This window comes from Pleurodeles waltl, chromosome 6 (genome assembly GCF_031143425.1).
Source record: "Pleurodeles waltl isolate 20211129_DDA chromosome 6, aPleWal1.hap1.20221129, whole genome shotgun sequence".
Taxonomy (NCBI): Eukaryota; Metazoa; Chordata; class Amphibia; order Caudata; family Salamandridae; genus Pleurodeles; species Pleurodeles waltl.
The window spans coordinates 884,251,435-884,268,043 of NC_090445.1; the positions used below are offsets into that span (position 1 = coordinate 884,251,435).

Sequence of the window (16,609 nt, forward strand, 5' to 3'; positions counted from 1 at the left end):
GCTGCAAATAAGGCTTGACTTGTACAAGGTTGAGATAATTTTTTAGACGATAAATATCCTGGATTGCGGCAACCAGTTGTTGATAAAAAATAAAAAGCTTTACATCTGATGACTAAGTGGGATATATGAAATTCAAACTATAACCTTCTCAAAGCACCCACTGATTGGATTGGTGCCCAACTGCTCTCAATAAAATCATTGGCACACTTCAAAACTACTTACTGAATTTTCCCTGGCAGTTTCTCCAGAGAGGTAAAGAAAATAATGAGTATTTTATTTTTTATTATTTTAACAGGGAAAAGTGAGATGCTTTTTATCAGCTGAAGCCTGGTTAATGATGATGAAGGTGTTTTTGCTGCTCCAAGTAATCTTGCGGTTGTCTGGTTACCTCTCTTTCCCACAGTAACTAAAATATATGCGACTGAGAGTGGCCAATACTGAGCAAAGGAGACCAGAAGGTATAAGAATATGAAGTACTTACAAGAGATAGCAGCACACCGCTGTAGTCACCAGCATTGTGATTACCACCCTGTAACACAACAGACAGGAAATAAATCAGCTACAATATAAAGAATATTAAAGTCGCAGACATCAGAGTAAGCAGATACCCTAAATTAGAAATTACAATATGAAATATTGGATTTCTATGATTTAAATAACAGAAATGGACATCCAGACTCTACAGGTTAAGGAAGGAACGTGCACCAGGACTGTAACGTGGGGAAGAATGACAGTTAGTTGACCAAACGTTCACCTCCATGAGTCAGACTGTAAATGAAAATGATGCACATGTTCCTGCTAAACATGTTGTGTTCAAGATTACTTTTTGTTTATCTAAACGAGTAGACCCATTTTTTCCACTCCTGATGTTTATTATATTCATGCAAATGACAACATTATTGAAGTAGATTGTAAAAATTGGGTCACTGACCACAAAAGTCTGCAACCCTCATGGGTTATGTGTGAGTACTTTGCAGAGGTTTTTGAGAGTGCACACATAGTAATTTCTGATGCATCTTGCTTTTCTTTGTTTTATGTTCGTTACGTTTTAAAATCAAAATATACAGGACACACAAATGCCACAAAGGAGTAAATGACTAAGCATAATTAGTTACTTATTGCTACATTGCATAACCATTTTCTTAAGAATTGCAGTAAAAGGTTATACAAGAATCAAAATGTTACATGCAGGCTTAACTATGTATCGCTTTCACATACATCGTCCTTAATGAAAAGAACTGTACAAAGTGACTCAGCTGATTAAGGGGGGGGGGGTCACTGGTGATTTGCTGGGTGCCGGCTGGTCCAGGAGGTGGCTGATTCACAGGTATTTGAGTGCCGTGTAACAGGCAGTTTTATACGCGAAGATTTATCAGTAAAGTGCTCAATATCTGAGCACATTTTTCAAGTAAAATATATGTGCTGATTTTATAACTTATTTTTCATGTATGTCAATGTATCTCTCTGCAGTTAATAAAGAGATCTTAAAGCACAGCATTTGTGTCGGTTAAATTGAACACATTACCTTTAAGGAGAGCTGCTTGAATTTCAAGGAACTATTAGAAAAAGCATAGTCTTCAAATAGTAGGTTGCCTATAGCCAGTAATTACCTCCATAAATAAATGTGTGTGCTGTGAATACTTTGAATCTATCCGCTCCACAACCTTTTCTTCCTGCTAAGGGTGAACCTACAAGGAGATGGCAGGAACTGAAGAAATATTTTTGCAATTATATTGAAACATTTGAGAATGAAGATTTTTTCACCAGAAAAAATGAAGATATTGTTACATTGCATTGATCCATGTGAGTTAAAAATGTACAATGAAATGGACAAGAAAATTAGACAAGGGTATTTGCGATGTGTTCACATAAGCTGGAGGATCTAAATACCTATTTTCTCCAGTAGTATGTGTAGCAGTGGATCGATACACATTTTTCCAGTGCAAACAAGGAAAACTGGAAACTGTGGAAAGTACATGTCGGACCTTAAGCAACTCGCTAAAACATGTAGATTTGGAGTCTTGCACGAGGATCTCATTTGTGACCAAATCATAATGCACACTAAGAATCCCAATATTCAAGACAAACTAAGGTTTAGTTGAGAAGCCCCATTTAAAGAGGTTATTGCAGTAGTAAAGAAAGCAGAACACACGGGCAGAAGCGCAAAGGCTGTAGTTGATGAATCACAAGATTAAACAGATCAATATAATTAAACAGAAGCTACACACAAAAGAGGGAGAAGCAAAAATAAAAACAAAATTATTGGCAGTGAACTAAAGAAATGTTATTGTTGTGGCTTCATAGAACATTTAGCATTCCACAGGAAATGCCCTGCTAAGAACCAAAAGTGTGCAATATGTGGGATTGTAGGACTTTATGCGAGGGAATGTAGAAAGAAGATGAACAGTAAAGTCAAATACAATCAGGCAGAAGATCAATCTCCATCTAGTTCAGATCAGCAAGACAAAGATGCAGATACTAATTTTTTTTGTATTGCATTTGATAATCTTGATGTTGAACATGTTACAAGGAAAAATGTGAGTGTATAGGAGGTGTTATAGTGAAGGCGTTTGCCGAGTCAGGATCACCATTTACTATCATTAATAAGACTAAATGGGATGACAAATTTGTAAAGGAATTGGGAGTTTAGTTGGAATCTCCTGATGTTAAAGCCAGAAGTTATACTGGTGAAAGTATTGGTCTAATTAGATATCAGACACTAGAGTTTGTATTCAAAGGAAGAAAGGTGGTCTGTAAATTATATATTGTGAAAAAGGGCCCTTCTGTACTTGGGTGGTTCGACCAAGGGAGTTTAGGAATAATTCTGAATCCCAACAAGTCAGAGCCAGTATTATCAGTAACTAGTGATGATGATAATGAGGATATGAAGCACTAGTTGGAGGAACATCCCAAAGTATTTTCAGGGGAGGTAGGCCTTCTAAGTTATTTCTGCTATAAAATGTAACTAAAGGCAGGTGCCAAACCAGGCATTCACAAAGTTAGGCAAGTTCCATTTTCTATTAGAGATGAAATAACACAAGAGTAGAAAAAAATGGTTCAGGAGGGCTTAATTGAACAGGTAGAGTCTGCTGAATGGGTGTATCCATTGGTAGTAGTGAGACGTGCCAACAGCAAAGTCAGCCTCTCTGTAGATTTATGAAAATTAAATAAAAGCATCATGGTAGATCAGTACCTACTGCCAAACAAATTAATGAAATGTATAATACTACTAGAGAAATTAATTGGTTTTCCATGTTAGATTTAAAATCTGTGTATCATCAGGTAATGCTGCACCCTGATAGTAGAAAAGTTACATTTATCACACCTATAGGATGTTTTCAATTTTTACGAGTACCTTTTGGATTGGCGTCAGCAGCAGCAACGTTTCTAAAGTTGATGAGCAATTTATTTGAGAACGTTAAGGGTTTAATGATTTTCCAAGATGATGTATTAATCATGGGAAAAACTAAAGAAGATCACAAGATGAAAGTAAAACAAGTGCTGGAAATTTTTTAGAACAAGGGACTTACAGTGGATTATGAGAAATATAAATTTGTGATGAAAGAAGCAAACTATCTAGGGCACTGCATAAGTGGAATAAAACCCCAAGAGAATGTCGTTGAGGCTATTCAGAATGCACCAGCTCCCCAAAACAAAGATGATTTCAGAGCTTTTTTTAGGACTCGTAGAGTTGTATGCAAAATGTATCTGAAGAAACATATGACATCTTCTTAAGAAGAAAGTAAGATTTACATGGTCATTACATTGTCAAGAAGAATTTGTGAAACTTAAAGTTGAGAAAAGTAACCACCGTTTTTAAAAGGATTTGATTTTACTTGCAAACTATACATTACAACATTTGCGAGTAAAGGTGCATGGTTAATTTTCGTCAACATGTGTGGAGTTACAATGTGGCAGTGAGAACGGATCGAAAACCATTACCCAAAGTACTTACTACGACTGGTTTACAAAAAGCATCACCCAGGTTAGCCAGAATGTCCATAAAGTTATTAGATTTCAACAATGAGGTACAATATATTCCCGGAATCAAGAATAGAGAAGCTGACTTTTTAAGTTGCATGCCTCTATCTTCTGATAGAATGGATGAGATGTATATAGACGAAGGATGTGTGGCTAGATTATTTGTTGGAGGATTGGTTGGCATCAATGACGATGAATGGAAAGAACAAATGAAATTAGATCAAGATTTACAAAATATTCTGCTGCATGTGAACAATGGGTGACCTGAGAAAAGGAAAATTAGCCTAACAGAACACATGTTTTTTTTAATTCGCAATGAATTAAGTGAAGAACATGGTTTATTGTTGAGGGGTGGCACTTTTATCCCACCGATGTCTTACAAAAAAAAAAAAGACTCTGGTTGTATCATGGAGAACACTTAGGTGTTTCAAACTTTTCTAAATGGCCAAAAATGAAAATGGTGGAGAAAGCAAATTGTGAAAGTGCGATACGATTCTTAGACAAATTGTTCATGAATGAAGGTTTACGTAAGTGTATAATATCTGACAATCGTCCACAATTTGTCGCCAAGGCATTTAAATCATTTTTGGAAAGAAATTGAAGTATTCATAAAAAACACCTCAGTATACCATCCCGAAGGAAGCGGTCCAGTGGAGCGATTTAACCGAGTCATAAAGGGTGCGATACAATTAGCTGTAAGTGGTGGTTTGAAGTGGGAAACAGAACTGAAGAAAATTATATAGGCATATAGAATAATATCTAATAACAGTACTGGTAAATGTCTGTTTGTGATAATGATAGGAAGTGAACCTTTTAGCAAAGATGTAGAATGGTTACAGTCAAGCAGAGTTGCAGAGTGGACACCTGAAAATGTAAAAAAGAAATTACTGGCAGCTAAACAAGCATACAAAGAAGAATAAGAAACAGAGTGTCAAAAAAGTACCAATTAAAATTGGTTCTTGGGTTAAAGTTGAGAAAGCTAGGAAAGTATGTAAAGGTGAAAGCAAATTTTATGACCATTGAGAGTGTGTAAGTTATTTTGTAATTCAGCACTTCTTATCGATGGGAGAGTATGGCATTGAAGTCGGCTAGCCAAATGCAAACAAGGATTAAAGGATCTAAACCAAAGAAATTATGACTGGATGGAAGACATAAAAGTGGTATCAAGTAACAATACTGTTACTAGCCAAAGTTCAGAAAGCTGTGAAGTAATTCCACAGAGTAATGTACAAGAGCCCAATAATATCAATGTGTCTGTTGGTAACAAAAATATGGTGGGTCAACTGGAAAATAAAATTGGTAGGTATGGAAGAGTTATAAATAAGCTTTTGAAACTGAATGACTGTGTGTGTGTAAATATTATTAACAGATGGTACAATATTGATATTTTGTTATTATAGTAATATGTATATTCATATTTTGTAGCTTTAGCAAAATGATATATTGCTCATAGTTATATATATATTTGTTTTTGCTTTATATATTGGTTTCATTTGATTTTCAAGGGGAACGATGTGTGGTAATGGGCCATTACACAACCTAATGTAGAACTTACGGGATACAACATTCTGTGTGATATCACTGTTTGAGGTGATGCAGTAGAATACTGAGGAAGATGGAGGCACTGCTCTGGAGCAGTAGGACCCACTTCAAGGTCTCCTTCCTGCATGGTGTATGGGGTTGCTGATAAAGAATTTAACACTTATATTCTGCATGGAGATTGTTCTTACAAAGCATAAAATATAGAATCCTCTGTTGTCCACCCAGCTTACAAGTGCACAGGCCTGAGATGGTTAGACTAGTAGTCCTACTGCTGCTGTAGGCCAGCACTGCCAAGATATTGAGTTTGAATTACAAGTACAGCCTTTGCTTCTCTACTGGGGCCAGAGCGCTGTCATATGGATGGTAAATGAATTACGGCTCCAGATCAAAGTATGGCTTCAACAAATGGCCTCCCTTTAGTGCCCACTGTACTCTGGTGCATTCCAGGTGTGATCTCTTGTGATTTTTGCACTGTGCAGAGACAATATGCTAGGGTTGGACAAACAAATCAAGACAGCATATATTTTTTAAGGTGGTGGCAATATGGTCCAACCACTGCAGGTTTGTAGGGCATTTAATAGGGATGATATCCAAAAGGGCCGCTCTGTAACTTGTTGCCCTCTTGTTAGTCCACAGTCTAATCAAATATAAAACAGAATTGATGGAAACTAACAATTTCATCTCATGGAGACCCAACTCCACTGGAGTTCTGGATCTTAAATGTAATAACTAGTGAATAGAATGTGTTTTCCACCACTTTCAGCCTGGAACAGGGCTTACACCCTCATAGTTCTGTCCCATAAGAAGTGGTCAACATGAATTTGGTTTTGGAAACGCAGGTTACTTGTTAGTGAAGCATTAAAATGGCACCAGTGCATTGGTTCATCGTAGTTTCACTCTTGATAACCTGGGCCAGCCAGGACAGATATTCACCAGATCGAAAGCCCATGTAGTCAAAATGTTTGACCCTCTCCAGGTTTACTCCACAGGATTACAAAAGGCACTCTAGCTTCTTTCTAGTTTTAGGGTCATACATTTACTTTTAGCACTGTTGATCCAAAAGTGTTTATTGATACATTATTTCTCAATGCCCAAGAGTAGTTGTTGCATCGATTGTTCTGTCCGACGTAAAATGACTGCGTTGTTAATAAAGAGTAGTAATGGCAGTTTGACAGTATTCCGAACCTTAAGATCAAAATCGGTAAGGATTTTGCCCATACCATTAATTAAAAAGTTAAACAGTAAGGGCATGCTTACTCAGCATTTAGACCTACCCTGGTCTATTTCTATTAGAGAGGTGTACTCACCATAGCGAACCCTTGCTGTATTCCTTCGATATAGGCTATGAATAGCAGATAACAGTTTCTCTGGGGGCCCCTTGCTCCCTTCAGAAATGCCCATAGTAAGAGTCTGTCAACTGAATTAAATGCTGATTCAGGTCTATAAAGCCATATATAGGTGGGACTTCTTGATCAAGATGTATTATGCACATGAAATAGAGTCTTACGGCCTGGTCAATTGTCCCCAGGCTCTTCTGGAAACCAGCATGACATTCAGGCAAGATCTTTTGGAAATTTTACCAACAGCATCGAACACAGAGATAAATCTGTAGTTTGCGAGCTCACTGCATGGGCCTTGGTTGACAAATGAGACTATGAGGGCCTTTTGCTAAGATGCTGGGGTTTCTTGGTGTAGCCAAATGTCACTGAAACCCGTCATTAGCATAGGAGCCCAGGCTGATCGACTGTTCCCGAATATTTTGGAGAGAAGATTATACAGACCAGGAGCTTTCCTCGATTTCTGGGTTTTAATAGACCCGCTCACTACTTCTTCCACAAATTCTGAGTAGACGTTGCAAGAGGGGCTGGGAAAATCATAAGAAGAGTTAGAGGGAGCAACCCAACAAGAGGAGTCACACTGCTCTTTGTTGAAGATGGGAATCTCACTAGGCTTCCTCGCTATCAGGTACCGGGCTCTTGGATGATAAATAAGGGCAAACTTACTTACCCAGGTTATACTTGGATTCCAGGTTGCAGATTCCTTTTGGGGCCTTCACAGTCCCACCTAACCACGTCCCAGACCTTAGTTAGGCTTTTTTCATCAGTGGTTTGTGGCATAAGTCTCCCTCCAGTGTCTTTCGATTAGGACTTTTTTATTTTGATTAGGTGCTTGTATTGCTTCAGCTTCCTAGTTCAGCTTCTTAAGTTAGAGCTTGGTTTCCTGCTTGTGCTTGCATTTGGTTCATTCCCCGTTCTGGAGACAAGTGCTAGGAGGCACTCAAAACCCTAAACTAAGCATCTGCCACAATGCCTGCCCAGTTACTGGATTCTACTGTTGCTTAGGTTGAAGCATATAGAAAAATAATCTACTTATGCTGGCTTCCCTTGTGTCTTATGGTATTCTCTCAAGAGATTATTTTTATGAATCAATTTGAGTTTTAAGTTGCCCTCACTTGGGCCCAGATCGACATCAAGTAATCTTGAGATTCAGTGAAAATGTGGAGAACTGTAGTTAGGATGTCATAGTCACGTTTGATGCGCTTGCTAATTCTCATATCTGAGACAGACAACACCATCGTTTCTTTGATCGGAAGCCAGCAAAGTGACATCAGTGCAGAAGGCTGCTAAGATACATGCACCTCAGGTTAATGATGAAGCATACAACTCTGAACACTTTGAAGTGTGGATGTAATATTGGCAGTGAGAGCAGCATATATTCAGTTTGCAGTATTCACTTCTGGAGAATCCCACTACAAAATCACCTGGGCTCTGAGGAAGAAATAACCGGGGTACGATTGGTGAAATGGGTGTTTAGGTGAAAGAAATGCCTTTCATGGCACTGTTCACCGGCAGATTCACTAATATATTGACATAAACAGGGATAAACGAATGAAGACTGTTTGAGAGAGATGTGGAAGGGAGATCAATGGAATGAGGCTAGTCATAAGGCAAACAGGGTCACCGGGACAAAGAGAGCATCTCAGCCTAGGAGGAATTAACACAGCCAGTTCTGATGCATCCAAGTTTAAATGCTTTCCACGCAAACCTTAAGTTGCTGAGAATCACCCAGATCCTTGGAGGTTCATGTGAATTTGAGTATCATTCACAAATGCTTGAAAACCTGGGTGGTGGGATATCTGAAATCCCAGGAGGTTATGTTAGGCAAATATGTGACAAAATATATGAGGACCGTAATCATGTTATGTGTGTAGTACCACTCTGTATCAGGTTTCAGATTTCATTTTTGCCTACTGCAACTCACATGCACAATTTCAAAATGAAGATGGGTAGGTGGGTTTAGAAATGACATACAGTGCTCACATTTTGGAACAAATGTGTGGTAAGTTTAGGTGGTACGCCAGAACAGGCCTTATTATCTGAGTAAATATGTGTGATGTTCAATATTTGTAAAACTGGTACTGAATCTGGCTACTCCCAAGATAAAGACACTAGGCACCCGAACCCCTGTGACTAACACTCTAGTACTGATCACTACGGAAGCAATCTACCCAGGTGAGACAAGAGTGACAATGACAGTAAACTTTTGCCTGGTGAATGCCAGAGACCAGTGGTGTAACAAAGGCCCCCACAGCCCCTGCGGCACAGGGGAGGAGAGGTGAGCTCCAGTGGGCCCCCTCAGCACAGTACCCTGGCCTGAGGGCTCCGGAGTGAATGGGGTACATATTTAGCAGGGGGGGAGGGGGCAAGTTTAGTTATGCCACTGCTATAGACACAGACCAGGCAACCACTACACAGCACCGTAATACTGCATTAAGGCGGCTTGTTGTAATTCCATATAGGCTAGTAAAACGCAAGCATAGACTTGTAAAACTCAAGCAAACAAATGCCAGGGGATTCGTAGCTACTAGAGGGTACTTATTCTACTGTATAAAGTACAGGCTATTTATAACACTTCTCTAACCACACAGTACCACAAATGGAATAAGCAACGTACGGCTAAAGAGATCGGGTGCACATAGCTGGCACATTAGAGGAATTCAATGTAGTCAATCCCTGTAGGTCTGCACCTGGCTCGAAACTCAGAGGGTGTTCTGTTTCGAAATATCTTTTGGTGTTAAAGGTATGTGCTGCAAAAATGTTTGTGTGGCTAGAATTTTTCAGGGGATAATCATAATGTCATAATATCCCCGGTGATCAATGTACCTTCTGGAGAGATCTGTGTGTGTCTAGACACAGTTTTTATTCATCATGAAGTACTACAGAGGATTAGTGTGCCAACGGCAAACCCTGACATGTACCACGCAGATGACAGATTTGCCTTTTGTTTAGATAGCTCGGCGGATTACTGCTTTTGTCAAAGTGATCCTTTTTTTACTTGCAGTTCTTACTTTCCAGTCCTTCAAAAAACACACACTGACCTAGGTACTGTCATCAAGGAGCTGCATGCAAACTACAAGAGATATGTTCAGAACCTCACTTTTTTCAAGCTTTCCTAGTTTTAAGGTTGGGTGGTATTTCCTGTTAGTGCAAACAACCCCAGCCAGTGAGTTACATTTCAAATTCTGAGTTGGTGTTTCTCCAGGCAAAGCACTTTTAATATACAGTGCCTACTAGTATGGAGGATATATGACACCTATATATTGTAGCACTTGTTGTTTTATGTGACATTTCCTATATATTGCTTATACACTTGCATGATTCATTGTCTCTGAATAATGTGTGTGTGTTATAAAAAATGCATTGACATCTTACATTGGGAGAAGTAGTGCTATAAAAGAAATGAATTATGAGAGAGGTGCTGAAGAGAGTTAAAGGGCACCACTGGAGGGTGTCAGTGAGGGAATCCGTGGAGAAGGTAATTAGGGGAGCACAAAGACTTTGACTGGGCACCACCAATACTTAAGGTGGCCTTGCATCAGTCACATAAAAGATGACTGCTACACAGCCCATCCTGACATATGTTTCATTATTGTTTTTCTCCCTCCTTTCAACATGTTCCCAAACCTCTCACACCCAAGATGCCCGCACCCCCCCCCCCCCCCCAGAACCTTTAATCTAATGCTAAATTTAGCATGGGAATAAGTTAAAAGATATAAAGAATTCATAAACATAACTTTGAATCTGAAGAATAAACCATAACCACCTGCTAATTGAATTTGCAACCCTGCATGTCTATCTCTTAAAAATATTTCCTTCATCACACTGCTAGGTACGAAACCCAAGACAAGCGCTCCTTACTGATAACTCACACACTTCCAAAACAGGTCCACAACAACAAATACATGTACTACTCCACATTATAGAGTGTTACCAATTCTGTAATGCACTTCAGTGCCCCACAATAGGGTACTAAGCACTACATTGAATCTACAGCTCAGCTGGTAACGTGGAATACAGAACAAATTAAAATATGACACCAAGAACAAATCAAAACACCATAACCTACACCAGGGACTTACAACCATTTCTGTAATAATGTATTATGTTCAATGAAAAAATCATCACGAGCTATTAATATTATTAGTCTTGTAATAGTGACCACATCAGACAACATTACTCTAGTGAACACACCATGCAAGTTTACCAGCCGTGATCACCTCAGTTCATTAGGCACGGTAACCAACAGTAATGTAAAAAGGTTTTGTCAATATGGAATACCTCTACATGGGTAATACATAACAGCCATAGCTGCAATGCCCCTCGCATCACGGCCACAAAATTAGTAATAAGTCTCCTGTTGGTCACCTGATTTATCAATTGTATATCAGCTTTAAATGTATTTTGGAGATGTGACCATTTTCCTCTAAACATCAGCTTATAAATCCAGAAAAAAACACCCTTTTTATCTAGCAAACACTTTTCAATTTTTGGCATACATATATTAATTCAACCCAGCAAAAGATTCTAATTTAGTAGGCTGGGACGCACACAGACGAGCTACTTATACGTAACTTTAGAGCTACCAGTAGCTGATGAGCTAGTCGTTGGATAAGCCTACTCTATATAATAAATATTATAAAAAAAGATCAGTAATGCAGGATCCAAAAACACATTAGCGCTGAGAAGACAGTATATAACATAAGACACTGCAGGTGGTGCTGACATCGCAGGTTGAAGCCGACAGAGGTGGGCGTCTGCCAGTGAAATTAGGGCTTTTGGGGCAGGAGTTGGAGGAAGAATCACACTCCGGGTGTTCTTGTGTGGTGTTGACGGTAGTGATGCCGGCCGAGAAGGGAGTTACCGCGGTGGCGCGGTGGTGTTCAGATAATTATGACGGATGGGAGTGGGATTAATGATAAAGCTGGTCGCGTTCGCATGAGATACAGAAAAGCGATGCTGATAGGGGGGCAAAATGAATCATTAAATTAATGGAAGAAGTTGGTAACGTCATCCGTTCCGGGGAGCAAGCGGGAGGGGTCGGGAGCTGCGGTTTGAGGGATGTTTTTCTTACCCTCTGTTAGGACCTTTGGGAACAAACCAAGGCGCGGCGATGCCGATCAGGCCCCAAAAGGTAGTGAAAATGATCATCGGAGCAGTGAATGAATGAGCCGTCATTATCAACCAAAAGGCGAAGCTTGGAGTGGCAGTGGATTTTTAATACGAAGACAGGGCGGGTTGCGACGTTCCGATCAAGCGGGATCAGCTGCTCGGGGTGATGCTAACCTGGACCAGCAGCCTCCAGCGACAGGGATTGGACGCTGCGATGCGCCTATCAGAGCAGAACAAGAACGTGCAAGAGGAACTGACGACAACCGCGAGCCGGGTCACAAGACTATAGCGCGAACTGCAGAGAAGAGAGCGGCCATCTTAACCAAGAAGAAATGCCTGATAAAACACGACGACCGACGGAGGGGCGGGGCATGAAATATAAAAAAGTTAGAGATGAAGTATCGAATTGACATTATTGTTTTATTACATAACGGTAGTTATGATCGACAAGGGTAGATATTTGAGTATTTCGAGCTCTTATACATATGTGGTGCGTAGTAGCAAATAAAAAAGCCTTTGCGAAATTATTTTCAATGTTTTATAAGTAATCACTTTTACAAAATCATTATTGGCTACTTCAACTCTGGCATATTGCTGGTTCATTTTAATAGGATTTTCCTTAGCACACTGCAGTCGGGGCACTTAATCTCTCATTTTGCTGTGAAGCCCAGGACAATTCTATAACAGGACTGGAGGCGAGGATTATGCAGTTCTTTCTTCACTTTTTATTAATAGCAGGTTCAAAGTTCAACACGAAAAAAATTAGAACCACAACTCCAATGAGTCCATTGTCATGGTAACCACAGTCCAATGAACACCATTATCACCAACGGTATAAATGCCTAACAAAACGTCATCCGCCCTCTTTCTTCACTGCTGGACGAAGTGTGTGTATTTGAGGTTTTGACCGTGCGCACGTCATTGCTATTGATTTCTTTCACGTCTTCTAGTTGTAGCAACGCGCGGTAGGCTTTGTCAGCCCGAGCGCTTTCATCTGCGGTGACGTGTCGGGTCCTCTAGAGGGCGCACGTCCCGATTTTCATTACGCGTTCAGCGCGCGAGCCGTTTTTCACGCTGAGCGCTGTATTTACACAACATGTGGGGCATCTTAATAGTTTTTATCCTGCCCTAAGTCATTTTTTTTCCCCCCTCACTCGACACCTTCGGGTTGATTGAACCCAGAGCGGGAAGGACGCTCTCGCGCTCCACAGACATACGGGGATTTTTTTTCCTGCTTGTTCTGTGGGTTAGACTCATTCCTCATTTGTGACAGGAGGGTGAGGGGGCTTCCCCTGAAGGTTGGGGCGCATATTTACTTTCTCCTGTCTCTGCCACTTTCTCAATATGCAACCTGCCCAAGATTCAGACTCCTTTCCCCTCATGTCCTCGGAGGCCCCTTCGCTACGCATCCTTCCCCCTGGGGTGGATGTTGTACTATCTCAGGCCATCGCGCAGGCTCTCGCTCCTTTTAAGGAGAGCATGGCACAATTGGCCGAACAAGTCTCAAAGGGGCCAGGCATGACGGGGGTGACGGGGGTCGCCCTAGGGGCTTCCCCCAGGAAATCACGCAAGCGGGCAGCAGAGTAAGAGTGCTCGCACTCACTTGCGTTTACCCTCCCGGGAGGGCTCTTTGCCCAGGGTTACTGGTGACCAATGGCACTCCAAATCAGACCTCCTGGTGGTGTTTTCAGCGGGCATGGTGGAGGATTCTGACGGGGACTCCTCCTCAGTGGAGGAGGTGGAAACGGAACGCCCTTGGCGCCCGGGGGCATCTATCCCGGAATCTCGGGATCCGGGGGAGTCGGACTCCGACATGTTTGAGCCGGAGGGGATCTACCACCCCCGCTCATCTGAGTGGCACCCGAAAGTGGCAGACTATGTGGCGAGTAAACTTCGCCAACCTTTGGATAAGGAGCTTCGGGCGCGGCTCAGGGCAGAGTGCCCCCGCCCTACTCTCCCTGACAGAGTTGCCTTTACTCCTGACATAGACCCTAAGATGTGTACCTTCTTCGGAAAGTACGTGAAAGACCCTAAGAAAGGGATCGATAGGTCCTGGCGGGCGTGCCAGGATAAGCTCTTGGACGTCGTTGGGCCTCTGACCCAAATTATTCAATTGGCCGAGCGGGCCAAAATGTCAAATACACACCTCCAGACGGATGTTGTGGCAGGTTGGGCTCAGAGGGCTTTATGCCTTCTCGGCAATGCCAACTGCGCTATATCAGCAGAGAGGCGCCGCTCCCTGCTGATCAAGATTGATCCCAAGTTGGGGGAACTGTCAACTTCGGAGGCAGGGGCAGTGGCGCAGGGTCATCTTTTTGGCGACCCTTTTATCAAGGAGCACGGGAAGTTCGTGGCCACTTTTTCGGCCCTTGATAAGGCTCAATCTTCAATAAAGAAGATCTTCCCGGGGAAGGTTTTTGGAGGGGCCGGACGAGGAAGGGGTCGCTCTTCCGGCCACCAATTCCACCAAGGCCCTGGAACCAATGCCCAACAGTTCGGTTTGCGAGATGGGTGCCAAGGGACATTCTTCCCCAACAGGGGTAAAGGAAGAAGTAAAGCCGGCAGAGGAGCCCGCGCAGCAGCCAACGCCCCAGGAGGAACCTCGGGTAAGGATTACCCCTTTTTTCCCTCGAGATCTGGGGGGGCGACTTCGTTTGTTCAAACGCAACTGGGTGCGCCTTACCTCAGACGCATGGGTCTTACAAACAGTCTCAGGCTTCCACATAGAGTTCTGGGGGACTCCGGTGCAGGAAGTGATCCCCAGGCCTATGATGTTTTCATAGTCAGACTCCAACCTCATAGACGCAGAGGTTCAGGAGTTGTTACTCAAAGGCGCTATTTGCCCTGCATTACTCCATCCACGGGGCTTTGTCAGCAATCTTTTCCTTGTCGAAAAGAAAGACAAAGGTGTCCGACCCGTGATCAATCTTCGTTCTTTCAACGAGTGGGTGGTCTACCGCCACTTCAAGATGGAGGGTATTCACCTCCTGCGGGACATCTTACTCCAAGGAGACTGGATGGTTCGTCTAGATCTCAAGGACGCGTACCTCACGGTCCCCATTTTCCCTCCTCAGCGCAGGTTCCTGCAATTTCAATGGTGGCAACAGATTTTCGAGTTCACTTCTCTCCCTTTCGGACTCTCTTCGGCCCCTTGGTGCTTTACCAAGCTCCTCAAACCGGTGGTGGAATTCCTCCGGTCGCGGGGTCTCCGCCTCATTATTTATCTGGACGATATCCTTTTGATGGATCAGTACAAGACTCATCTCATATCCAATGCGAACATGACTATTGCCTTGTTGCAGGATCTGGGGTTCGTGATCAATTTCCAGAAGTCCGATCTGATCCCATCCCAGTCAATGACCTTTTTGGGGTTCCTAATAGATTCCCTGGCGGCCACTCTGAGCCTTCCGTTCCAGAAGATTACAAAAATCAAGAAGGAACTGAGGATTGTATTGAGGAGGGACAAGATCTCACTCCACCAACTTGCCAGAGTAGTGGGTTTACTGTCCTCATCGATTCAGGCCATTTTTCCAGGCCCACTTCACTACAGGGCTCTCCAACGCCTCAAAGCGCATCATCTTCGTCGGGGGTTGACCTACTCCGAAAGAATCGCTCTCAACTCGGAGGCCAGGACGGAGATACAATGGTGGCTAGACCACATGGAGGCTTGGAACGGCAGGGCCATCTTCGGTTCTTCTCCCGATCTGGTCATAGAGTCGGATGCCAGTCTGCAAGGCTGGGGAGCCCGATGCAGGGATCTTTCATTCGGCGGTCGTTGGACTCCCCAGGAACTCAACCTGCATATCAATTGCTTGGAACTCCTAGCGGTTTCGTTCGCGATCAAGTCCCTGACTCGGGACAGGGTTTCTGGTGTTGTACTCCTACGGATGGACAATGTATCGGCGGTTCAATACATCAACCGCCTGGGGGGCACCCGGTCTCGGGCTCTGGCGGAACTAGCGAAAGATTTCTGGCATTTTTGTCTGGATCACCAAATATCGGTCTCAGCGGAGTATCTTCCAGGCATCCAGAATGCCACGGCGGACTGGAACTCCAGGTATCTGACGGATTCCAGCGACTGGCAGCTGGATCCGACGGCTTTTTAGGCACTCATGTCGTATTGGGGCCCTTGCAGGGTGGACCTCTTTGCATCCCGGTGGAATGCGCATCTTCCAAGCTATTTCAGTTGGCGCTCTGACCCGGGGGCGTAGGCTGTGGATGCTTTTCAACAGACCTGGAGTCAGTTCCTGGGGTATGCTTTTCCCCCGTTTTTGTTGATTCCGAGAGTTCTGTCTCAAGTACGTCGTCAGCAAGCCACGCTTATCCTGGTAACTCCCCTTTGGCGCTCTCAGGCGTGGTTCCCGACCCTTCTGGAACTGTCGTGCGATCTTCCTATTCGCCTTCCTTCTTATCCCACAATCCTTCGAGATTCCATGGGTCAGCACCACCCGATGGTGTTGCAGGGTCATCTGCAGCTGGCAGCCTGGAGGATTTCAGGGATCGCTGGCTCGATTGCCGACTTTCACAAGAGGCTCAAACCTTTATCTCTCAAGCCTGGGCGCCAGGGACTGGTAAGAGATACAAATCTGCCTGGTCTCGCTGGACTCGCTGGTGTTTGGACAGACATACCGATCCCG

The 16,609-nt window shown here is 42.9% G+C and overlaps 1 protein-coding gene across 1 annotated transcript in view; it reads right to left on the bottom strand.

Moving 5' to 3' along the window:
• ATP6V0E2 (ATPase H+ transporting V0 subunit e2) overlaps positions 1-12,261 on the bottom strand; it is a 38,958-nt gene extending 26,697 nt beyond the window's left edge. Inside the window, exons 1-2 of the mRNA XM_069239673.1 lie at positions 11,935-12,261; positions 482-529 (exon numbers count right to left, since the gene is read on the bottom strand). Of these exons, the coding sequence (XP_069095774.1) occupies positions 482-529; positions 11,935-12,038 (152 nt within the window). The 5' untranslated portion in view covers positions 12,039-12,261. The remainder of the gene's footprint in view (positions 1-481; positions 530-11,934) is intronic.
• Between the last annotated feature and the right edge of the window lie 4,348 nt (positions 12,262-16,609).